The sequence below is a fragment of the Sceloporus occidentalis genome, unplaced genomic scaffold (genome assembly GCF_023333645.1).
Source record: "Sceloporus occidentalis isolate IW3139 unplaced genomic scaffold, rSceOcc1.0.p SCAF_300, whole genome shotgun sequence".
In the NCBI taxonomy this organism is placed as follows: Eukaryota; Metazoa; Chordata; class Lepidosauria; order Squamata; family Phrynosomatidae; genus Sceloporus; species Sceloporus occidentalis.
The window spans coordinates 285128-312662 of record NW_028317280.1 but is presented as its reverse complement, the minus strand read 5'-3'; the positions used below and the strand labels follow the sequence as shown (position 1 = coordinate 312662).

Below are 27535 nucleotides of genomic sequence, written 5' to 3'. Positions count from 1 at the left end.
CATCATGAACCCATTATGATGTTGTCATGATGATATCATCATGAACCCATTATGATGTCGTCATGATGATGTCATCATGAACCCATTGTGATGATGTCATCATGAACCCATTCTGATGTCATCATGATGATGTCATCATGAACCCATTGTGATGTCATCATGATGCTAGCGCTCTACTATTTGAGCTAATTCCCCTACATAACTTTCTACCTTTTAGGTGAAACAGGGAAACAGTGTATTTGCTGCAAGTAATGCACTGATGGGCTTGCTGCATGTACTGCTCTAATTACACATGAAACCAAGAAAACACTTGAAAAGCACATGAAAAATCTGTGGAAAAGCATAAGGTCTATATAGTTTGTTTCCCTATAATTTATTGCCAGCGTTAAGCACAAAATTAATGAAAATTTATAAAGTATAAATAAAGTAACTGGAGAATGCAGGCAATGGGTTCACCATGAACCCATTATGATGATGTCATCATGAACACATTGTGATGTCATCATGATGATGTCATCATAAACCCATTATGATGTTGTCATGATGATGTCATCATGAACCCATTATGATGTTGCCATGATGATGTCATCATGAACCCATTATGAGGTCATCATGATGATGTCATCATGAACCCATTATGATGTCGTCATGATGATGTCATCATGAACCCTTTATGATGTCGTCATGATAATGTCATCATGAACCCATTATGATGTTGTCATGATGATGTCATTATGAACCCATTATGATGATGTCATTATGAACCCATTTGATGATGTCACCATGAACCCATTATGATGTCGTCATGATGATGTCATCATGAACTAATTATGATGTTGTCATGATGATGTCATCATGAACCCATTATTATGTCATCATGCACCCATTATGATGTCATCATGACGATGTCATCATGAACCCATTATGATGACGTCATGATGATGTCATCATGAACCCATTACGATGACATCATGATGATGTCTTCATTAACCCATTACGATGACATCATGATGATGTCATCATTAACCCATTATGATGATGTCATCATGAACCCATTATGATGTCGTCACGATGATGTCATCATGAACCCATTGTGATGATGTCATCATGAACCCATTGTGATGTCATCATGATGATGTCATCATGAACCCATTGTGATGTCATCATGATGCTAGCGCTCTACTATTTGAGCTAATTCCCCTACATAACTTTCTACCTTTTAGGTGAAACAGGGAAACAGTGTATTTGCTGCAAGTAATGTACTGATGGGCTTGCTGCATGTACTGCTCTAATTACACATGAAACCAAGAAAACACTTGAAAAGCACATGAAAAATCTGTGGAAAAGCATAAGGTCTATATAGTTTGTTTCCCTCCAATTTATTGCCAGCGTTAAGCACAAAATTATTGAAAATTTATAAAGTATAAATAAAGTAATTGGAGAATGCAGGCATCGATCCTGCTACCTCTCGCATGCTAAGCGAGCACTCTACCATTTGAGCTAATTCCCCTTGATAGTGTCCCTTGTTTTAGGAGAAACAGGGAAACAGTGTATTTGCTGCAAGTAATGTACTGAAGGGCTTGCTGCATGTACTGCTCTAATTACACATGAAAGCAAGAAAACACGTGAAAAGCACATGAAAAATCTGTGGGAAAGCATAAGGTCATCATGAACCCATTGTGATGTCATCATGATGATGCCATCATGAACCCATTGTGATGTCATCATGATGCTAGCGCTCTACTATTTGAGCTAATTCCCCTACATAGCTTTCTTTGTTTTAGGTGAAACAGGGAAACAGTGTATTTGCTGCAAGTAATGTACTGATGGGCTTGCTGCATGTACTGCTCTAATTACACATGAAAACAAGAAAACACTTGAAAAGCACATGAAAAATCTGTGGGAAAGCATAAGGTCTATATAGTTTGTTTCACTCCAATTTATTGCCAGCGTTAAGCACAAAATTATTGAAAATTTATAAAGTATAAATAAAGTAATTGGAGAATGCAGGCATCGATCCTGCTACCTCTCGCATGCTAAGCGAGCACTCTACCATTCGAGCTAATTCCCCTTGATAGTGTCCCTTGTTTTAGGAGAAACAGGGAAACAGTGTATTTGCTGCAAGTAATGTACTGAAGGGCTTGCTGCATGTACTGCTCTAATTACACATGAAAGCAAGAAAACACTTGAAAAGCACTTGAAAAATCTGTGTCATCATGAACCCATTATGATGTCGTCATGATGATGTCATCATAAAACCATTATGATGATGTCATCATGAACACATTGTGATGTCATCATGATGATGTCATCATAAACCAATTATGATGTCGTCATCATGAGCCCATTATGATGTCGTCATCATGAACGCATTATGATGTCATTATGAACCCATTATGATGATGTCATCATGAACCTATTATGATGGTTTCATGATGATGTCATCATGAACCCAATATGATGTCGTCCTGATGATGTCATCATGAACCCATTATGATTATGTCATCATGAATCCTTTATGATGTCGTCATGATAATGTCATCATGAACCCATTATGATGTTGTCATGATGATGTCATCATGAACCCATTATGATGATGTCATTATGAACCCATTGTGATGATGTCACCACGAACCCATTATGATGTCGTCATAATGATGTCATCATAAACCCATTATGATGTTGTCATCATGATGTCATCATGAACCCATTATGATGATGTCATCATGAACCCATTAGGATGTTGTCATGATGATGTCATCATGAACCCATTATGATGTCGTCGTGCTTATGTCATCATGAACCCATTCTGATGTCGTCATGATGATGTCATCATGAACTAATTATGATGTCATCATGACGATGTCATCATGAACCCATTATGATGTCATTATGAACCCATTATGATGATGTCATGATGATGTCATCATGAACCCATTACGATGACATCATGATGATGTCATCATGAACCCATTATGATGATGTCATCAGGAACCCATTATGATGTTGTCATGATGATGTCATCATGAACCCATTATGATGTTGTCATCATGATGTCATCATGAACCCATTATGATGATGTCATCATGAACCCATTATGATGTCGTCATGATAATGTCATCATGAACCCATTATGATGTTGTCATGATGATGTCATCATGAACCCATTATGATGATGTCATTTTGAACCCATTGTGATGATGTCACCACGAACCCATTATGATGTCGTCATGATGATGTCATCATAAACCCATTATGATGTTGTCATCATAATGTCATCATGAACCCATTATGATGATGTCATCATGAACCCATTATGATGTTGTCATGATGATGCCTTCATGAACCCATTATAATGTCATGATGATGTCATCATGAACCCATTATGAGGTCGTCATGATGTCATCATGAACCCATTATGATTATGTCATCATGAACCCTTTATGATGTCGTCATGATTATGTCATCATGAACCCATTATGATGTTATCATGATGATGTCATCATGAACCCATTATGATGATGTCATTATGAACCCATTGTGATGATGTCACCACGAACCCATTATGATGTTGTCATGATGATGTCATCATGAACCCATTATGATGTTGTCATGATGTCATCATGAACCCATTATGATGATGTCATCATGAACCTATTATGATGGTTTCATGATGATGTCATCATGAACCCATTATGATGTTGTCGTGATGATGTCATCATGAACCCATTATGATGTTGTCATGATGATGTCATCATGAACCCATCATGATGTCATCATGATGTCATCATGAACCCATCATGATTATGTCATCATGAACCCTTTATGATGTCGTCATGATAATGTCATCATGAACCCATTATGATGTTGTCATGATGATGTCATCATGAACCCATATGATGATGTCATTATGAACCCATTGTGATGATGTCACAACGAACCCATTATGATGTCGTCATGATGATGTCATCATAAACCCATTATGATGTTGTCATCATGATGTCATCATGAACCCATTATGTTGATGTCATCATGAACCCATTATGATGTTGTCATGAAGATGTCATCATGAACCCATTATGACATCATCATGATGTCATCATGAACCCATTATGATGATGTCATCATGAACCTATTATGATGGTTTCATGATGATGTCATCATGAACCCGTTATGTCGTCGTGATGATGTCATCATGAACCCATTATGATGCCGTCATGATGATGTCATCATGAACCCATTATGATGTAATCATGCACCCATTATGATGTCATCATGATGTCAGCATGAACCCATTGTGATTATGTCATGATGACGTCATCATGAACCCATTATGATGACATTATGATGATGTCATCACGAACCCATTACGATGTCATTATGATGTTATGATGAACCCATTGTGATGTTGTCATGATGATGTAATCACTAACCCATTATGATGATGAAGTCATCATGAACCCATTATGATGTTGTCATGATGATGTCATCATGAACCCATTATGATGATGTCATCATGAACCCATTATGATTATATCATCATGAACCCATTATGACGTCATGATGATGTCATCACGATCCCATTATGATGTCGTCAGGATGATATCATCATGAACCCATTATGATGATGAAGTCATCATGAACCCATTATGATGTCATCATGATGATGTCATCATGAACCTATTATGATGTCTTCATGATGATGTCATCATGAACCCATTGTGATTATGTCATCATGAACCCATTATGATGTTGTCATGATGATGTCATCATAAACCCATTGTGATAATGTCATCATGAACCCATTATGATGTCGTCATGATGATGTCATCATGAACCCATTATGATGTTGTCATGATGATGTCATCATGAACCCATTGTGATGATGTCATCATGATATCATCATGAACACATTATGATGATGTCATCATTAACCCATTGTGATGATGTCATCATGAACCCATTGTGATGTCATCATGATGATGTCATCATGAACCCATTGTGATGGTGTCATCATGATATCATCATGAACCCATTATGATGATGTCATCATCAACCCATTATGATGATGTCATCATGAACCCATTAGAATGTCGTCATGATGATGTCATCATGAACCCATTGTGATGATGTCATCATGAACCCATTGTGATGATGTCATCATGAACCCATTGTGATGATGTCATCATGAACCCATTGTGATGATGTCATCATGAACCCATTGTGATGATGACATCATGAACCCATTGTGATGCCGTCATGATGTCATCATGAACCCATTATGATGTCATCATGGTGATGTCATCATGAACCCATTATGATGTCATCATCACGAACTCAGTATGCTGTCGTTATGATGATGTCATCATGAACCCATTATGATGTCATCATGATGATGTCATCATGAACCCATTATGTTTATGATCCCACTACCTGTAGCATGCTAAGCGAGCGCCCAACCATTTGAGCTAATTCCCCTACATAACATGGCCTGTTTTAGGGGAATCAGGGAAACAGTATATTTGCTGCATATAATGTATTGCTTAGCTTTTATCATTATGTACTGTTAAGTGATGCACATTGTGCCCAAAAATGGGTACCTATGAACTGTTTTTGTATTACAAAGACTGGACAAATTGCAAATCAATTAACCTACAACATGTAAAAGGGTGCAGGATGGAGCTTTCCTTGGATCATTATTTCTTATTAAACTGGGAACTGTTTTGTCTTTCAGCTAACATAAGTTATGGTGGGTAAATGTGATGGAAAACCCTTCCACGTAACCCCTTAAGGACCAGGCTGTGTTTTACCATTGGGACCGAGGCTGTTTTAACACTTTTGCAGTGTTCGTGTTTAGATGTAATTTTCTCCTCACTGATTTAGTGAACCCACACAAATTATATGTTGTTTTTTTCAGGACAAGAAGGGCTTTCTTCAGATACCATTGTTTTGATCATATTATCTAATTTCCCATAACAAAAAATAATAAAATATGATGAAAAATTTAAAAAAAATTTTTTTTTACCCCAAAAATCTTTTACTCATCCAAAAAAGCTAATGAAAAAACCTACTAAATATATTCTACTATTTGTCCTGAGTTCAGAAATACCCAATGTTTTTATGTTTTTTTTTCTGCACGTTACAGAGCATTAAGTACAAGTAGCGTTTTGCTATTTCAAAACCATTTTTCCAAATCTGGTAATTCCTCTCCCCATGTGCCATTTCGGGTATCTTTGAAGCCGACCAACGCAATTTACCACATCAAATCATATATTTTTGAAAACTAGACACCCTAAGGTATTTCAAATGCTAGAATTTTAACTCTTTCCATGCACTCATTCTACCACCAGTCTTTGTCAAACTTTGTGGTAGTAATTTACTTTGTGTTTTTTATCGCTAAAATTGATCTTCAGATATGGATTTACAGCTCCTGGTATACAACACTTTCAAACAACACACCAATATGTGTTCAGCAACATCTCCCGAGTACAGTCATACTCCCCATGCATGGGTTTGTCGGGTTGTTTGTGAGGTAAAACGCCACATTTAGGAAGTGCACATTTTTTTACTTGGAATTTTTACATTGCCCCCATGTTCTAATAGGACCATCTTTGAAGCCGGCTAATTCAATTTACCCCATCATACCATATATTTTTGAAAACTAGACACCCGAAGGTATTTCAAATGCTAGTATTTTAACCATTTCCATGCAAGAGATTCTACCACCAGCCTTTGCCACACTTTGTGGTAGTATTTTTTTGGTATTTTTTTTACACAAATTGTACTTTGGGTATAAATTTATAGCTCCAGGTATATGTCACTATCAAACAACACCCTAATATGTGTTCAACAACATCTCTCGAGTACAGTGATACCACCCATGCATGGGTTTGACTGCTGTTTGGGGTTAAAAGGCCACATTTGGGAAGTGCGCTTTTTTTCCCCCCTATTTTGGTCAGTCTGTGCCTATGCCTTATCTTTGAGCCCGGCCACTACAATTTACCCCATCAAACCATATATTTTTGAAAACTAGACACCCCAAGGTACTTAAAATGGTAGTATTTAACCCTTTCCATGCATCAGATTCTGCCACCAGCCTTTGCCACACTTTGTGGTAGTATTTTTTTTTTGGTATTTTTTTCACACAAATTGTACTTTAGGTATAAATTTATAGCTCCAGGTATACGTCACTATCAAACAACACCCAATGTGTGTTCAGGAACATCTCCCGAGTACAGTCATACCCCACATGTATGGGTTTGTCTGGTGTTTGGGGTTAAAAGGCCACATTTGGGAAGTGCGCTCCCCCCCCCATTTCGGTCAGTCTGTGCCTATGCCCTATCTTTGAGCCCGGCCACTCCAATTTACCCCATAAAACCATTCATTTTTTTAAATTAGACACCCCTTGGGTATTTCAAATGCTTTTATTTCAATTTTTCCATGTCAGGATTTTTGGGAAGATACAGCGCTAATTTTAGCACTTGCTCATAATAATAAACTTTATTTTTTATTTTTTTTTATTCTTTTTGGACTTTTTTTTTTACATTTTGCTGGAACTGGATAGTTCCTCTGATGCATAATAATTTTTAAATGTTACCATGTTTTTTTTAAGCTTTTTTTATTTTTTCCTTTTTTCTTTATATTTTACTAATCACATAGTGATTAGAAAGCTGGGCTCCATTGACTTGTATGGTTGAATGCAGTACCTCTATTCAACCTGCAAGTGGAGCCAGAGTTCTCTAGAGGGTCTGGAGACCCTCTAGCGAACTTTTTCAACTTTATTATTTTTTTTACAGGGCGGCCGCCATCTTGCGGATGGTGAAGATCACCGGCAGCGGCGGCTGTGACCGCTCTCCTAGGTCCTGGGGTAAGTGTTTGGTGTCGCTGAATGCCTCCTGATCGAGGCATTCCAGCGACGCCATTGAAGTTTAGGAGGTGATCGTTGATCGCCTCCTAAACGCTTTTAAAACGGGCGTCCGCTGCCATACAACGTATGGCGGATGTTGACGCCCCGGGGAGGGGCCAGACATGGCTCATGATGCCGATCTTGGTGTTGCTGAATGCCTCGACATCGAGGCATTACAGCAACACCGTTTAAGCTTAGAAAGTGATCGTTGATCACTTTCTAAGCTTGTTTAAGTCTCATGACTTGTCAGGACCCGGCAATGGACGTTAAGGGGTTAAATCCCGCTACCTCTCGCATGCTAAGCGATCACTCGACCATTTGAGCTAATTCCCCTACATAGTATCATGGGGAATCAGGGAAACAGTGTATTTGCTGCATGTAATGTACTGTTTGGTTTTTATCATTATGTTTTCTCTTTCCACTAACACTTTCTATAAAAAAATTAAGCACTGACCACTTGGTTTTTACATGGAAAGCAATTATTAGCACTGTGGCACTTAACAATGCCTTGACATTTATACAACTGTCCAAAATTATTTTATTAGTCTTTTGCATGTAAAACACACAAAACAGTAAGAGGTGCAGTAGTCAGATCATCACTCATTGCACATTGTGCCCAAAAGTGAACATCTATCAACATCCTCTAATTACACGTGAAACCAAAAAAAGTTCTCAGCCATAAAGTGTACATGTAGTAAGGATATCTCCAGGATACCTTATGTTTCTCTAGTGTCAGTTGTACAGTTGAGATAGAGAAATCAATGAAATACACAAATACAATGAATCGGATGCGGTTCGGCGGTGTAAGAACTATTTTTTATTTTTGCAAAGTAGTTATTCAGACCCAAAATAATTGGAGAATTTGGGCATCGACCCCACTAACTCTCGCACGCAAAGCGAGCGCGCTACCATTTGAGCTAATTCCCCTTCGCGTGTCCTGCTGTGACTCCTGGAGTTGAAAAATCTGTGGGAAAGCATAAGGTCTATATAGTGTATTTACCTCCAATTTATTGCCAGTGTTCAGCACAACATTATTGAACATTTATAAAGTATAAATAAAGTATGCAGGCGTCAATTCCGCTACCTCTCGCATGCTAAGCAAGCGCTCTACCGTTTGAGCTAATTCCCCTTTGTGTATGCTGCTGTAACTCCCGAAGTTGAGAAATCTGTGGGAAAGCATAAGGTCTATAGTTTTTTACCCTCCAATTTATTGCCAGCGTTAAATACAACATTATTGAACATTTATAAACAGTGGCGACTCTAGAAACAATATATAGGGGGGGCACACAAGATACCACAGTCAAACTGGGGGGGCATTAATAATTTCCAACATTTAATCATACTACTGAAAAAGCATATATATATATATTAGCCCCTGCTGTCCATATATATTAATATTAGCCCCAGTTGCCGATATATATATTAATATTAGTCCCTGCTGACTATATATATAAATATATACATAAATATTAGACCCTGCTGCCGATAGCAGGTATAGACAAACCCAGCTTTGCATGTATAGATCAATTGAAATTCACTTGTGATCTCAGCACTGAAGGTATATATCAAATCAACAGAATCAGACATACAAATGCCTGATTTGCAGGTATACAATAATAATATATGAAACGTAGCATCGCAGGTATAGATCAAATAAATACATGGAAGCAGCATTGCAGGTATTAATCAACCAAACAAGACATACAAGCCCTGTATTTGCAGGTATACATAAATAATGTATGGAAACATAGCATACCAGATATGGATCTACAGAATAACACAGAAACCCAGCTTTGCAGGTGTAGATCAATTGGAATTCACATAAAAACACAGCATTAAAAGTATATTTAAAACCCCCTAAATTACAGGCATAGATAACAGGTTGCACACCCCAAAGCAAGCCCTGGCGTCCACACTGCCCACATAGAACCTGGCCAGCACCCAGATAACACACATAAGATTTGCCATCTTTGTCCCATATACACCCTGCCTGTGCCATCTTGGTCCCCAAGGCTCAAACATCCTGCTAGTGCCATCTTTGCCCTTCCACAATTATGCATCTATGATACACACAAACACATTAACTCATGCTCTCCCTCATTCAGACAATTCATCCACATATTAACTCATGCTCTCCCTCATTCAGACAGTTCATCCACATGTTAACTCATGCTCTCCCTCATTCAGACAACTCATCCACATATTAACTCATGCTCTCCCTCATTCAGACAATTCATCCACATATTAACGCATGCTCTCCCTCATTCAGATAGTTCATCCACATATTAACTCATGCTCTCCCTCATTCAGACAATTCATCCATTTTAAGAAACTACGCCCCTTGGAGCTTCAAATGAGGGGGCTACATGTATTTCTAGGACAAAAGTTGAGTGCACAAATAATGATGGAATATGTCGCTTTGGCTAGAAAATATGTTTTTTCTAACCATAGCGACATGTTCATTTGTGTCTTGCGCACTCCAGGTTTATACTAGAAACACATACAGCCCCTCATTTGATGCGCTAAGGGGTGTAGTTCTTGCAAATGTGTACTTTTTGTGCCATAATTTAACTTCCTACGTGAGCAGTAATGCCACGTCAAGGCTTCAACCCTAAATACTGATCATTCACACGCCTTTCATATCTCCATTCACTTGCAGAAGCACACACCATACTTTCCATACATTCACTCACAGAAGCACCTTACAATACCAAAGAAATGATGGTAAAATCACTTTTACAGCAAAAATAAGTCTTGCAGTAAAAATGCAAGGAGCTCCAGGGATGAGATGGTTACTCACGTACCACACAGGCTAAATGGCTGATTTTAATAATATTTGCAGTTCATCAGGATTTCAAAAATTTGCTTCCCTCAACCGTTGGCTAAATTTAACCCCATGATCAAAGGGATCGTGGGATTAAAAATTAGGATCGGCCATTTTTAAAAAGGGAATGTGACTTTTTATAGCTGTATGATCGCTGTGGTAACATTGGCTACCACAGTGATCATTTAGCTAGAATACTTAAACTTTTTTTTTTTTAAAGTTAAACTACTTTATGTTTAAATAATTTAATTTGGGGGTCTCTAGGCAATTTTGATCTTTTTTTATCTGCCTTTAGAGACCCCCAAATCATTTTTTTTAACTTTTTTTTACATTTTTATTTTTTTAACTTAGTATTTTTTATTCTTATTTATTATTGTTTTACAAGCTATATACCGGACAGGTATATATTGGACAGGTGAGCTAATTACCTTTCCAACGGTATATGTTGGGGGTCTGTAGCTGCTTAGATACCTGAGATACAGGCATCTAAGCAGCATGCCCTCATACCTCTTTAACTGACAATTGTCAGTTGTTAATAAAGCTGCCCGGTGACGTCATCTTGTCATTGCGCGAGACGTCACCGGCCGGATCGGGTGGCCCCGGTGATGCCCTTCGGTGTGAGGGGCAGATCGCCGGGGTAGGTGGTGATGGGGGTTCACAGACCTCCATCAAGGTAGGGTAGTGCTAGTGACGGCATGGTGCCGTCGTTAGCACCTGACTGGGACTGCTAGCAATGGCACCATGCTGTCGTTAGCAGTCAAGGGTTTAAAGTCCCATTGAGGGACTGTCCTGGGTGGCTCCAAATTCGGTGGGGGGGCAAGAAATATCCTGGGGGGGGCAATTGCCCCCCTGTAGCGACGCCACTGTTTATAAAGTTTAAAAAAAGTAAGCGGAGAATGTGGGCATCGATCCCGCTCTTCCATTAGAGCTAATTCCCCTAGTAGCCTGTGGTTTAGGGGAAACAGGAAAATAGTACTGATCGGCTTGCTGCTTGTGCTACTCTAATTACACATGAAACCAAGAAAACACTTGGAGAATACGGGCATCGATTAAGCTACCTCTCGCATGCTAAGCAAGCGCTCTACCATTTGAGCTAATTCCCCTTTGTGTTCTACTGTTACTCCTGAAGCTGAAAAATCTGTGGGAAAGCATAAAGTCTATATAGTTTGTCTCCCTCCAATTTATTGCCAGCGTTAAGCACAACATTATTGAAAATTTATAAAGTATAAATAAAGTACTGTAAAGTAAATGGAGTAAACCTCTCGCATGCTAATCAAGCGCTCTACCATTTGAGCTAAATCCCCTTTGTGTTCTACTGTTATTCCTAATCAATCAATCCCGCTACCTCTCGCATGCTAAGTGATCACTCGACTGTTTGAGCTAATTCTCCTACTCAGTAGCATCTGCTTAAGTGGAATCAGGGAAACAGTGTATTTGCTGCATGTAATGTACTGCTTGGTTTTTATCATTATGTTTTCTCTTTCCACTAAATAACACTTTCTATAAAAAAATTAAGCACTGACCTCTTGGTTTTTACAAGGTAGTAATGTAGATATAAGTAACAAAAAGTTACGGTGCCCTAACATACCTTTAATTGCACGTGAAACCAAGAAAAAGCTTGGAGAATGCGGGCATCGAAACCAAGAAAAAGCGCGGAGAATGCAGGCATCAATCCAGCTACCTATCGCATGCTAAGCGAGCGCTCTTCCATTTGAATTAATTCCCCACCGATGGATCCATCTCCGTTGGTTGCGCTGATGTGTTGCTCAGAATATGTTACTTGGTACAGTTTATTCTATATAATTCTCACCCATAAAATGTACATGTTGTATGAATATCTCCAGGATAATACCTTATGTAGCCAGATCACCACTCATGGACAGCTGTTTTGTCCTTAATGGGACTTGTCAGCATGAGGTTCTGATACTGGCTTAATTCTTGAGGCAGCATGAGTAATATGATTACATTGTACATTGTACATTGTGCCCAAAAGCGGACATCTATGAACATACCTCTAATTACATGTGAAACCAAGCCAATTCTGGGAGAATGCGGGCATCGATCCTGCTAACTCTCACATGCCAAGCAAACGCACTACCATTTGAGCTAGTTCCTCTTTGCGTTGTCATTACTCCTGAAGTGGAAAAATCTGTGGGAAAGCATAACGTCTATATGGTTTGTTTCTCTCCAATTTATTGCCAGTGTTCAGCACAACATTATTGAACATTTATATAGTATAAATAAAGTAAAGTATAAATAAAGGAACTGGAGAATGTTGCATGTTAAGTGAGCATGCTATCATTTGAGCTAATTCCCCTACATAGCATCCTGTGTTTTAGGGGAACAGTGTATTTGCTGCATGTAATATACTGACAGGCTTGCTGCTGGTACTACTTTAATTACACATGAAACCAAGAACACGGTTTGAACATTTATAAAGTATAAATAGAGTAACTGGAGAATGCAGGCATCAATCCTGCTACCTCTTGCATGCTAAGTGATCACTCGACCGTTTGAGCTAATTCTCCCACACAGTATTGTGCATTTGCATTTGCCCGGTGAGCCGGGCCGCGGCAGGGCCGGATTGATTTAGGGGCTGATGGAGCTGCAGCTCCAGGTCCCTACCTTAAAATAGGCCCAGTCAGGACCTTAAGCCCGCCGCAACTGCGACTGGGTCCGCCACTCTAAGGGGCCGGGAAGCCCCCAACAAGCTCCGGGTTTAAATTAAAACATCTGAGTATTTTTGTTTACTTTAACATCCTCCTTGTTAAATAAAGTTTTTTGAACTTTATTTAACATGGAAGATGTTAAATAAAGTTAAAAAAAAAACCCCTGATGTCTTAATGTAAGCTCTATGCGGCTGCAGACCCCTAAGGCCGGCCTTGGTGGGGGCTTCTCCCCCTTAGAGTGGCGGACCCGGTAGCAGTTGCGGCGGGCCTAAGGGGCAGGTGCCCCTTATGCCCTGCGTTAGCCCAGTCAGTCCGGTCCTGACTGGGCCTATGTTAAGGTGGGGGCCTGAAGCTGCAGCTCCATCAGCCCCTAAGTCAATCCGGCCCTGCCGTGGGCCCGGTCGCAGTTGCTGCTTGCTCCGGCAACAAGGTAAGTAGGGTGAGGGAGGGGGGTGCAGTGAGAAGGGCAGAGGGGGGTTAGATAGTGAGAAAGGAAAAAATCCTGATTTCTCCTAAATTGCACTATATGACTGCATTCATTGGAATATTATTCTTTAGGTATTCATATCATAAAGCCTCTCTATATTGCTGGAACCTTAGCAGATCCGACATTAATTTATTTGAAGGTTTAATCGCATCAAAACAACAGAAGCTTTTAAGAAGCCTATGACAAAAGCCTATCAGCTCCTACTTTTTTGTCACACGATTATAAGTGTTCCCAATAAAAATGAGGTTAACTTTTACACGGTTAAATAACGATTTGCGGGAACGGTTGGAGCAAACGTGTTCATTCTGCAGCGGAGTTGGAAACAGCAAGTTTAAAAGGCAGACATATTAAGAAAAATTCTACAGTACAAATACAGACGGAGGGATTTGTTTAATTATTCACTGATGTACATTCTTGATAATGTGATAATTCTTTTTAGAAAAAGAAAAAAAAAAGATAGTGAGAAAGGGGGAGAGGGGATAGATAGATAGTTAAAATAGTACATATTAAGAAGTGGGGAAGGGGGTACATAGTGAGAAGGGGCAGATAAGAAGGGAAGGGGTAGATGGGGAGAGGGGGTAGTGTGAATGCGTATGAGAATGAATAAATGTGTGGATGAATTGTGTGAATGTGTATGACAATTAATGAATTCATGTGTGGATGGATTACTTGAATGATTTGTGAGACTGCATTAATTAATGTGTTAATGATTTGTGTGAATGAGTGAGTAAATGCAAAGATGGTACATGAAGGGTGGGCTTTAACAATAAACAAATAAATAAAAATGGGCTGCTCAGGCTTAAATGCCCGGGCCTATTTTTTGTCCAAGTCCGGGCCTGGTATTGTGTATTTTATGGGAATCAGGATGCAAAAAAATAGAATGTTGCAGAATCTTGTAATACCTTTTTTATTGGACTAACAGTATTTAAAATAATAGACGAGCTTTCGGGAGTCCTCCCTTTATCAAGTCAAAAGCATTTCTGACCAAGCAAGTGAAAAACACAGTTTAAAACTGACCAGTACATGTTCTGATACAGGGTTAAAACAGGGGTTAAAACAACACGGTAGAGAATTTGCAGACAAAAAACTAAGAGGGTCGTAAATAGTAAATAGTGGCATATACTGCACAGATAAGGCTAGAGGGGGAGCAGGGGTGAGCGTGTAGGAGAAAAAGAAGAAGAGAAAAAAAAATAAAAAATTCATCCTTTTATTGAGTTGCTGGCAGGTTTCACCGATGTAACACCCTATAGTACATTTGGTGCATTGAATCATGTATACAACATTTTGTGAAGTGCATGAGTATGATCCTTTAATATTGTATGTCTTGTACAATATTAAAGGATCATACTCATGCACTTCACAAAATGTTGTATACATGATTCAATGCACCAAATGTACTATAGGGTGTTACATCGGTGAAACCTGCCAGCAACTCAATAAAAGGATGAATCTGCACAGATACTCCATCAATCATCATGATGAAGAAAACCTTTGCACTCCAGTTGGGCACCACTTCACCCAAACCGGTCACTCCATACATGACCTTAAAATCAAAACACTGAGAGGTAATTTCAAAAACACCCAAGAAAGAATGACATTTGAAGCCAAAATGATACATTTTTATGATTGTAAAAACAGAGGACTTAATGTGGATTTGAGCTTCTTAGCACACTATCAAAACTACCTATAACCTGTGCTTTTTTTTTTTTCTCTTCTTCTCTCTCTCCTACACTCTCACCCCTGCTCCCCCTCTAGCCTTATCTGTGCAGTATATGCCACTATTTACTATTTACGACCCTCTTAGTTTTTTGTCTGCAAATTTTCTACCGTGTTGTTTTAACCCCTGTTTTAACCCTGTATCAGAACATGTACTGGTCAGTTTTAAATTGTGTTTTTCACTTGCTTGGTCAGAAATGCTTTTGACTTGATAAAGGGAGGACTCCCGAAAGCTCGTCTATTATTTTAAATACTGTTAGTCCAATAAAAAAGGTATTACAAGATTCTGCAACATTCTGTTTTTTTGCATTCTTATACACTGGACTAATACGGCTACCCCAAACTACAGTACAATGGGAATCAGGGAAACTGTTTTTGCTGCATGTAATGTACTGCTTGGTTTTTATCATTATGTACTGTTAAGTGATGCACATTGTACCCAAAAATGGGTACTTATGAACTGGACAAATTGCAAATCAATTTACCTACAACATGTAAAAGTGTGCAGGATGGAGCTTTTCTTGGATCATGATTTCTTATTAAACTGGGAACTGTTTTCTGTTTGCACTAAGTTACACTTTCTATAAAAAATTAACCAGTGACCTCTTGGTTCTTACGTGGAAAGCAATTATTTATACAACTGTCAAAAACATTTTTTTTTTATTATTTTGCACATAAATGGAGAATGCGGGCATCGATCCCAATGGTCAGCGCTCCTATGGTTACGTGGATGTGGATAAATTGGTCGGTACAGTTTATTCTATATAGTTCTCAGCCATAAAGTGTACATGTAGTAAGGATATCTCCAGGATACCTTATGTTTCTCTAGTGTCAGTTGTACAGTTGAGATAGAGAAATCAACGAAATACACAAATACAATGAATCGGATGCGGTTCGGCGGTGTAAGAACTATTTTTTATTTTTGCAAAGTAGTTATTCAGACCCAAAATAAATGGAGAATGCGGGCATCGATCCCGCTACCTCTCGCATGCTAAGCGAGCGCTCTACCATTTGAGCTAATTCCCCGAGGCACGCAACTAACCTCGTTTTGACGTGGTGAAGCAACACATATTTATAACTGGTACTGGTTGATAACCATCTCCGGAAATGACGACGCATATGGGCGTGAGTCTGATGTCGAATTGCTTGTCTGCGTGTTGACGTCACGAGGTGTGTGGGCTCCGGTCCTGGGCGGCGGAGAAGATGGCGGTGTGCGCAGGTCTGTGTGTGGAGGGCCTGGCGGGTGTTAAGCCAACGGGGCAGTATTTCAGGGAGTGACTGCGGAGATTCCCGAGTCTCCTGCTGTGCAGCATGCGTCCCTGACAAAAAGCCACCTTAATTTCCTAGCCGTATCTCCCGGCCTCGTGACCGTTATTTTGTCCGTCACTGTCATTACTCGCCCCTTTTCTCTGTTACAAGTTACCTCGCATGCCTGAAAACTTGTCTTACTCTTTTTCCCTTTCGTCCCCCCGTCCTGGGGGCGCCATATATAGATGCCTGTCATTCATTCTTTTCCATTAACCGTTCCCTCCATTTCCTGCCCTCTGAGGTAATATTATCGCACCCCCACACCCCCGCTACCAATACATCGGGGATTTAGGCTGCCAGTGTTTGCTGCTGTCTCCCTCTTCTCATGAGTTTCTTTTCTGTCACCACCCCCCACATCCGCCATTTGTCACTCAGCTTGTCTCCTCAGTACTGGTAACTTCTGTAACTGCTTCACATATCCCCATTTCCTGCCGCGTGTGGGGTATGCACACACGAAACTTTGATTCTTTTAATTTAAAAATCAATGTGTGTGGTACCTCTGGGAATCAGCCGCTGTAAACACATAAGAATGTTTATGCTGAGGTTTCAGTGAAGGATTAATATTGGCATGTTTAGTGTTTACATAAGAAAGGAAGATAGAGTCTGTTATTGACACATTGATTAGTAAAGAGAAATGGCGTATTACTGCTTGTCCAATGACGGTGGATGCGATTGGCAAGTGGACTGATTTAGGTTTCAGTACATAGGGCGCCATGCCAACCGTATGGTCCTGTAGCTCTTATTTAAGACTGATAGCACTTTTGAAACTTTGCAGTAGAATTGCTGTGTGTTTATACTTAACCCACGGTAGGTCATGGAAATGAAACGCATGAAGAGATTGAACGTATATATATATAAAGGAAATGTAGCTGGATTGTCATTAACTGTATCACAAATAGTGAAAATTAATAAAGATACCTACTTGCCTCTTCCTTCTACAACAATAGAAATGAGGTAGATGTACACCAAAACTTTTCTGTAAATTGTGGAAATGCATCGGGTTAGGAGGTTGTATCGAGTTTAGTTACTAGGAGGAAAAATAAGGAAGGTAGCCACACACAAAGTGATAACGTATCGCCACATTTCAAGGTATTCCCCTTACTTGCATCCATAGCATAATATAAATATTTATTCTTTTTATGGATTTATACTGTTCTGTCTTCCTGTTCACTTCTCCACGTCATTGTCCTTGCTGGTTGCACGTGTGATTTGGCCGTACTTTTTTGAGACACCTTGCACAAATGCATTTGAGTTCCCCCATAAAGAATTCTGTAGAATCCCCCAAAACACATATCCGTGCACGTGATATACATGTCGGCTCCAAAGCTGGGTTGGCTAGACCCTCCTGCGCATGTGTGGATAAAGCTCCCATTAATTTTAGTAGGAGCACTTTGCTGCCACTGATTCAATGGGCCACAGAGGAGGAGGTCAGCTGCAGAGCTGCAGCTTCCACCCCAGTTAGAGTTTATCTTTCTTTTTTCCCCTTTTGAAGAATGCATATTTAATGTATTTTAATGCATTCTTCTTTAGTGGGGCCATCAGGGACAGTAACTTTAAAGAGTACCATATGTAGCTACAGGCCTTTTTACGGCTGCCTCCATAGGCCAGCTTCACGATATTTTAATGGCCGTGAAACATCATTTTATTTATTTCGAAAGGACTGGTTAGAAAAGGGGGTAGGCCTTCATTTGCCACTCCTGCCATATTTTGTCTTTTTTTTAACGAACTATAAAGAAGGTGGTATTATAAATGAAAATAACTATTATTTGAACACCAAACAAGTTGTATAATATTTAGAATCATATTTATGTAACTGTAGTGTTACAGTAATGGAGGATGATGACATTTTCTAGACAGCATGTGTTTTGAAAGGTGATAAAGTTTAAAGTAATTTCAGTAAAAGTTAATGTCTGACCTACACATGGAGAAGACTTGTTTAAAAAGTGTTTTATCTCCCCATTGTATGCTAATAAGTCATGGTTGTTACATGTCTTTTTACCTCCTGTAAAGACTTCATGAGTTCTGTTATAATCATGGTCAGTACATACTTTCACTTCTGATTTTACTACCAGCTCAAAAAACTTGGTTTGCATGCAGTAAATTCATGTCATAAATACTTAAACCCACACTTTGTCCAATCAACACTTCACGACATCCCTGCATATAAACAACCACTTGAAAACTGCAACGTGCGGCATAGAATAACATTAGGCTTTAAAACGCTTTATCCCCATTTGTAGTAAATCTGTTCATTAAGCACATTTTTGATTTTCACTTTTGTTTTCACTGAACGTGTATAAAGTGTGACCTTAACTATAAAACAGGTCACATGCTTTGCCTCTGTTATCAAAGATCAATAGTTTTAAATGAATTACTGTAGTAGTGCTTAATATCTAGCACCGCCTCATCAATCTTCCCCTTTTGTTAGGTGTTAAGGTTCCTCGTAATTTCCGATTATTGGAAGAACTTGAAGAAGGCCAGAAAGGAGTAGGAGATGGCACAGTGAGTTGGGGCCTGGAAGATGATGAAGATATGACGCTTACTAGATGGACAGGAATGATAATCGGCCCTCCCAGAGTGAGTTTTACTATGTTTATTTTAAACAAGCTAATAATGTGCTTTAAGCCATTAAATGTTTGCATCTATAAATATTTACTAAAAAAAAATATTAAAGCATTACTAGCTCAGTTTAAATTGTTTTTTTTATATGTTAGTGACACTGAAATGTGTTTACTTAATGAGAATTGTATGAACGGAATTACCAGGCTTTTTACATACTTCTGTTGAGAACAGAACAAACTATTCTTTAGAACAATAATTCTTTTGTGCTTAATTTTCTAGACAAATTATGAAAATAGAATATACAGTCTGAAAATAGAATGTGGTCCTAAATACCCAGAAGCCCCCCCAACTCTTAGATTTGTAACAAAAATGAATATGAATGGAATCAATCATTCCAATGGCATGGTAAGTAAAACTGTAACACAACATCAGTCGGTCTATGAGTAACCATATGGAAACTGTAAAGCCGTTTTTCTTGATTTAGTTGCATTACAAGAAAAGTTGGTGCTTGAGCTGCATCAGGCACAAACATTTAGATTTCAAATGATAGCAAGAAATTACTCCGATAAAAATCAACAGATGATGCGCAGGTTCCCATCATGATGTTTCATTGACTCTTTCACTCTTTAATGCTGTCATTAACTATCCTGTTGATATTGTTTGAATCTGTTTCATCCATATTGATAACTGTCATATATTCTTTTGATCTGTTTGATCCTTCTTTTTTGTCTAGGTGGATACACGAAGCATACCAGTTTTAGCAAAGTGGCAAAATTCATATAGCATTAAAGTAGTTCTTCAGGAGCTTAGACGCCTGATGATGTCCAAAGAAAATATGAAGCTTCCACAGCCTCCAGAAGGACAAACCTACAACAATTAATGTGGGATAATTTACGTATTTCTTCCTTGTCCCCTGCCATATATTTTGGAAGGGCCTGCAATGTCTAATGTTGCATGCCTCTCTGGCTCTAGGAGGGTTAACCCTTTCAGCCCTGACCACCTCTACTGGGCACAATTTGCACATGACTCATTGTTAAAAGCCTGGATGCCTCTCCCAGTTTTGAAGACTTCCACTGATCCGAGTGTATTGTCTGCAACATGAGTTGCTGACTCCCACACCTCACCAAACACAGATGCATCCGAGGGCACAGACACATGCATTTAGACTAGTCAGGGGTGAATGGGTGGCAAAACAGCAATTTCTGTTCATAATTTTTGGAAGCCCAGATTTTAAAAATATTCAGATCCTGGGAATTCTTAAGGAGCAGCAGTTCATGTTGTGGGATTAATTGACCACATCTACCTTTTGTAGTGTTATTAGTAAAGTTAAATAATGGTAACATTGACATACTTGTGGAGTCCCGCAAAGAATATTTGAATGTACTAGTTATTTACCAGGCCTGTGTCATTTGCTGACTTCTAGCCTTGCCCTTTACATGGATCTGAGCAGTTGTGCTGCATATTTTAGCGTATTAAGATCTTTTGGACATCACTGAGATCCTTGTCCTTAGCATGTTTCACTCATGACTCGGAAATTTCATTTTACGTTTTAATATAAAGTATGTTTTTTTTAATTTATTCTTTTTGTAACTGGTACTTTTTGATTTTACAACGTTCAACATTTATTCTAACTTGAAACATGCTTTTAGCACATCAATTTGTGATTCACCAAATATAAGAATGATAAACCTATTGTATTCGAGGGCATTGAGTAACGTTTCGTCCTTGTTATACCTTAAGGGATATTTGTGTATCGTCTGCAGCGAGTTGAAGCTCAGCACAATGTTTGTTTGTTTTTTAACGTTATCTATTATTGAGCTTTGCTTTTCGCAAGGACTCTCAGATAAACATAGCATGGACTGCTACTCTCTGTTTTGCACCAGTGAAAGAATTGTTCATCTCACACTCCTTTTTCCAGGCCCAGTATTTAAAGGGTTGCACTGTTGTTGTCCCTGTCTCAAACAATCATGATGAGTTTTCATGATACAAAGCATGATGTTAAGCTATCAGTTTGCTGGGGGGGTGGGGGGATGGTGGTTAATATATGTTTAACCACATTTTAAGATCAGAAATGTAAACAGAAATGCTATATTCATCTTGCCTTGGCAAATGGAATTCTGTTTAAATTGTTTAAAGTAACAAATACAATGGATATTGACTTTTTTTTTTTTAAGAAGCCTACAAGCCAACTTGAGTAGTGTCAAAAAGTGTGGTGAGGTCTTGCTTAATTGTATTTATGAAAAGGGGGAGGGTGGTTGAATTCTGTAAAGCAGCTCCTGTTTGTTTCAGTTCAACAGACAGCAAACATTTGTTTACAGTCTTTGCTCCTAAAAACTGCATTCAAGTTTTAGTGCCGCAGACTTGTATGACGAGGATATGGATAATGTGACAATGAGATTACAGCTAGTCTTACAATGTAAATAAAATATGGGAAGCGTTTGGCAAGACTCTTGTGAATTTTTAAAAAAATATATATTTTCATGAAGCAAAACATTATAGTAATGTAATGATATTCACCTATTCATTCAGTAGAATATACTCACCACATGCAGATAACAGGTTTTGATTATGGGATTTAACCTCTTCAATCCCAGGGGTTTTTGGTACCTCAAGTCCCAGACCAATTTTGCAATTTTTGCTCTGTCGGTTCAGCGATTATTCTCTTTTCCTGTGAATAGTGTACCCATGTAAACTATATATTGTTTTTTCAAGGAGAGATAGGTCTTTCTTTTCATACCATAGTTGGATGGTTAGCTGAAAATTTAGAATGAGAAATTTAGTAAAAATTAGAAAAAAAACACCTAATTTTATTTTTTTTATTTTCCTTCTGAATCCTCACAAAATTAGGTAAAGTGATGGAAAATCCCCTCCAAGTTTATCAATTCAGGTGTCCTGATTTCAGAAATACCTAATTTATATAGATTTTCCATACTTTTCCAGCACTTCTAGGGAACATACTATAAGGTGTACATTTTGTTGAAGAATTTTTATGCTTATGGCCTAACGGGTTTGGGGGTTGTGAATGGGGGCAGGAGGGTTATACTGGGTAGATGTTGTGTTAGGGCAGTGGGATGTAAGGTTTTTAATTTTTTTTTAATCTATTATATTTTTTTAAATGGTTAGAGGTCCTCTTAGGGACCTTTTGAACATGTTATTAATGCCAGTCACAATGACATCACTTAGCTCACTTTGTTTTGTTTTTTTTTTTAAAAATTATTATTGTATTTTAATGATTAAAATTTTTTTATTTTTTTTTTAAATAAAATTTTTTTCCCCTTCTGTTTCAGCACGGGAGAAGAGTAAGAAACATGGTTTCTCACTCTCCTCCCCGCGATCCCCCTGCACCGATCACACTTTGATCTCTATGCAAGTCCCCACAGACTCATCGGAGGACAGGATATCCCCTGCAGGATCAGCATTTAAAAATGTAACAGCTTTCCGGCTTTCATGCCGGAAGCTGTTACAGGAGATCGGACAGCAGAAAGCCGTCCATGCTGGCTTCTGCCTAAAGGGGCAGCTTGATCTCCCGTGCAGCAGCAGGGATGTGTCCCTGCCGCTGCAAGAAGGACTGGACGTACCGCTATGTCCATAGGGGATTCTTGGGATGCGTTTTTTGGACGTATCGGTACATCCGTAGGGAACTGAAGGGGTTAAAGTTGAGAAGTTATGATTGCTGTTTAACCCTTTCAGTCACCCTAGGTCTTACCTGTATGTCCTTAAAACCTGTGGCAAGAATCCCATTAGGACATACAGGTAAATCCTGAGCTGGTTTTAGTGGAGGGGACATCTATTGACAGCCGGAATTCTCCCGTCGGCAAAAGCCAGCATTGTTAGTTTCCCACCACCCGATCATGTGCTCGCTGCGAGCGCCGGTACACCTTCTGTTAGGTGTCACTGCTGATACCCACCGGAACTTCACTTGAGGACAATAGAGCCTCAGCAGCAGGGGCGTAACTAGAAACTGCCGGGCCCGGTCCCCCAACTTCAGCAGCTGGTCTGTGCCTTCTATGCCCCTTGCCCCCCCAATTACAACATACAACATATGTTAACACACACTCCATCTCACCCCACTTACACAATTACACATCAATGCTCATACAAACACACAAGTATGCATCTGTGATCACACAGCCGTACACATCATTGATCGCACACATGCATGCTCACACACACACACGTACACATCCATGCTTACCTCTCGCCACTCCTCCAGTTGGCCCTTCCGGCTGCTCGCGCACACTGTGCAGACAGCCTCTGTTTAACCGAGGGGTCATATGACCCCGATACGCTTCTGTCGCCCCATGCCGGTTCAAAATAGTTCAGAAAGGGCCCTTCTGACCTGGAACCGTGCGTTCCAGATCGGAAGGGCCCTTTCTGAACAAAAGGGTTTTTATAGAATGAAAAGGTGTATAAGAGATCCTCAAAAGGGATCTTGAGCCATACTGCACTGGGAACATTACAAATAAAATAAAATTGAAAATAACATTTTTCTAAAAATAGTGCTGCTTAATCCCCTATAAATAATAATAAAAACACACTACTCCCAATCCCTTTAATTCAATTGTATAAAAAAAATATGTAAAGCATGCATGTGTCCCTCTGGGACATTAAGAAAATATATATGTAAGGTATCACTAATCATGTTGCCAAACTTATATTAGATCATTGTTTGGCCTGACACTGTATAGAAGAAAATTTAAGCAAGATTGAAAAGAGTCATGGTTTAACAAACATATAGTAAATGTGCCAAAAAATATATTTTGCTCCTTTGGTTATAAAAAAACAGAACAAAAAAAAAATATAAAAAACTATAAAATATAGTATTTAGTTGCAATTAACAATACACCTTGTCTCATATCTACAATTATGGTGAGCTGATATGTACCATAACATTTTTAGGAATAAACTAACATATACAAACTCACTCCGTGCATCTCTCTCACACGCACGCGCACACACACCTACATTTAGGTCACCTTTCCATTGTCACATGCCTTTTAGGTTGAGGAGGCAGCTCTACCTTTCTGGTCCAGCAGGTGGTGACATACATGGTGAGCATGGCTGCCAGCAAAGCCCTCTCCATCAGAGTTCCCTTAGTCCCAGCAGGCTGACTGATATGAAGTTGTTTCATACTTATCAGGCTCAATCAGTGAGTGAGGGCGTAGGAGACCAGGTGCAGTATTAAGCACTTGGTTGTAATACACCCTCCATTTCAGGAGTATTACTTTTGAATAGTGTAAATTATGTGTATTGTACCTCACATTTTACAGTATTTATCATAACCGGCCAGAAAGATGAAACTACTCAGAGACTTTCTACAAAGTCTATATGAAAACTAGACTTGTCTAGGGTAAGCAAAAATCCATTTAGACAAAATTTTTTGGTCAACGAACTTAGTTTGGTTCATATGAAATTTTTGCCTTTTTTTTTTTTTTTTTTTTTTTTTTTTTTTTTTGGATTCGGTACATTTGGAGGTGTTTCCAAAACGGGATGTTCCTGCCTCCTTCTGGACTTACCTTTCACCTACAGTAGCACCATCTCAAGGTTTAGGAAGAGATCCAAACTCAATTTTGCTCTGCGGGACCACCACCAGCAACATCACTGCACCAATAGATACATATTCCCCTAAAATTAGAAAAATATTTAAAGAACTGATCCCTCGGAGTAAAAAGATTGAGATGCAGAGGCAGGGCACAGGGCAGACACTGAATCTCCCCAACATATTTGAAAAAAAGCACAATAATGAATCCCCTGCATAAGAAAGGACATTGAGGTGCAATGGCAGGGCAGGCAGACACATCCAGCTTATTGGTGCGGGACTGAATTTTCAAAATAATCGAATTAAAAGATTTGACCAATGACCACCCCAGAGTATGGATGGAGATTGAGGAGCAGCAGCAGCAGTGGGGCACTGGATCTGGACCAGCACTGGCTCATGCGGCATAGGACTGAATTGCCCCAATAATACTGAAACTAAAATATTTCATCCCCCAGAGTAAGGACGGTGAGACCGGAGCAGCAGCAGCAAGGCACTGGGCCTGGGCGGGAAGGCACTGCAGATGATGTGCTGCATCTCACTCAACCTACGGACAAGCACGTCCCTCCAAGTTTTGACATTTTTAAGGGCCAACTTGCTCTTGAACCTTGGGTCACAGAGGGTGGCATGTACTCTGCACCTGTGAGCTCTTCTATTAGCCTACAAATCAGCTTCTTAACTTCCTCATGTAATCTGTCACCCAGAAGGACCTCATTTTGTTCCAGGAATTCATTCAAGTTTTAAGTTAGACCTGCACTCAGGGGCATTACTTTAAACCACAGGGCCCTGGTGCAAAAATTGCCCTGGGGCCTCCCAACTTAAATAGCTGGTCTGTGCCATAATTGCCCCCAAACAACTTGTCTGTGCTTTCTTTGCCCCCTCCCTTCCAACATAGAACATGTAAACACACTTACACACTCACACTCCATTTCACCCCACCCACGCATACATGCTCACACACACAAATTACACATCCATGCTCACACACACAATTACACACCCATGCACACACAATTACACACCCATGCACACACACAATTACACATTCATTCTCACATACATACATCCCACCTCCTGCCCGCTCCCGCTTATCTGTCACTTGCCACGGCTCCTGCAGATTTCTCTCCGGCTGCTCGCACTGTGCGAGCACCCTTGGCTTTACCACAAGGTCAGGTGACATATCGTGACCCCGATACGTTCCTGTCTCTTCCCGTGCTGGTTCAAAATAGTTTAAAATGGGCCCTTCCGACCTGGATCAGTGCAGCCCAGGTCAGAAGGGCCCTTTTGAGTTGCTATGAGAAGACGTAGTTACACCAGTGCCTGCATTCTGCTGTAAAAGTGCCCAGCAATCTGAAAGCATTTTGACAGCCCACAGTTGTAACAGCTGCTCTTACCACCAGGTGTGGTGTATGTGCTGCACAATGCAAACAAGTTTGCTGCCCCATCAGTTACCACATTCCCATTTCTATTGCTGTATCTGCCTGTGGCCCAGTGCACTGCACCAGGATCTCCCTAAGAGCTGTCAACATGTAAGCTGATGTGTGCTGCTCATCCATAACCTGAGCATGGAGTAGAAAAGATCTATTACCCTGCTGCCTTTCTGCCTTAGTTCTACCCCTCCTCAACAACATAGTCGTCGTTGATGACCATATCTTTTCTACCTGGACAGAGAGTAAGGTCTACTCTTGCTGCAAGAGTAGAATTTCCATCTTCCTCACTATCTCCTAGACCCAAAATATATCACCTGTTGCCATATGACAGCGCCTGGCCATCTCATTCTGTGTGAAGTGCTGGTAGTAGTGGTAGCACCAGGGGGTTAGTAGTGGCATTGGTAGTGTTGGTTTTACTGCGTGCTTCACCATAAAATAGCTAATAGCTAACTTAATAAGTTATGTTTGCCCTGGATTGTAATGCCTTATTCTGGTACTAGATCGATGAGGAACTGCTGTTGCTGCATGCGGCTCGTGATTTCTGACTCCAAGCAAGAAGACTTTTGCCTACTAGCGGCTAGTATACCAGGGGTCACCTGACTGCTACTTTTTTGCACACGTCTGCCACCAGCTCTGCCCAACCCACGAAAACTAGAATTAGTCCTCACAGACATTTCCAAATTGAAGAAAATAATGTATACACCCTAGTCAGTAATTTCACAAAGATTGCCACATTTTGTCACCAATATATATCAATTAATTAAATATGGTAAGATATAAAGATCCAGTCCAACAGGGCACACTAAGCCCACCAGATCCGCTACAGCCGAACAGGGCACACTAAGTCCACCAGATCCGCTACAGTCCAACAGGGCACACTAAGCCCACCAGATCCGCCACAGTCCAACAGGGCGCACTAAGCCCACCAGATATGCCACAGTCCAACACGGCACACTAACAGGACTTGCCTGCCATCTAAATTATATTTTATGTGTGTAATGTTTATATACAAAGTAGTCTTGACACATATGTCGATATAAACTAGGAAGTTATGAAGGATACATGTAGTCATAGTCACAGAATGGAAGTTTATTTCA

At 39.7% G+C, this 27535-nt stretch overlaps 1 protein-coding gene and 1 non-coding gene across 2 annotated transcripts; one reads left to right on the top strand and one right to left on the bottom strand.

Moving 5' to 3' along the window:
- Nucleotides 1-16555: 16555 nt before the first annotated feature.
- On the bottom strand, nucleotides 16556-16628 carry TRNAA-AGC (transfer RNA alanine (anticodon AGC)). The gene has a single exon. It is a non-coding gene; the product is annotated as a tRNA-Ala (tRNA).
- Nucleotides 16629-16805: 177 nt separating this feature from the next.
- LOC149275036 (ubiquitin-conjugating enzyme E2 variant 2) lies at nucleotides 16806-20352 on the top strand. Its single transcript, XM_089504945.1, has 4 exons — nucleotides 16806-16821; nucleotides 19339-19487; nucleotides 19752-19877; nucleotides 20206-20352. The coding sequence occupies exons 1-4, from the start codon at nucleotides 16806-16808 to the stop codon at nucleotides 20350-20352; spliced, it is 438 nt and encodes a 145-aa protein (XP_089361071.1).
- Nucleotides 20353-27535: the final 7183 nt, after the last annotated feature.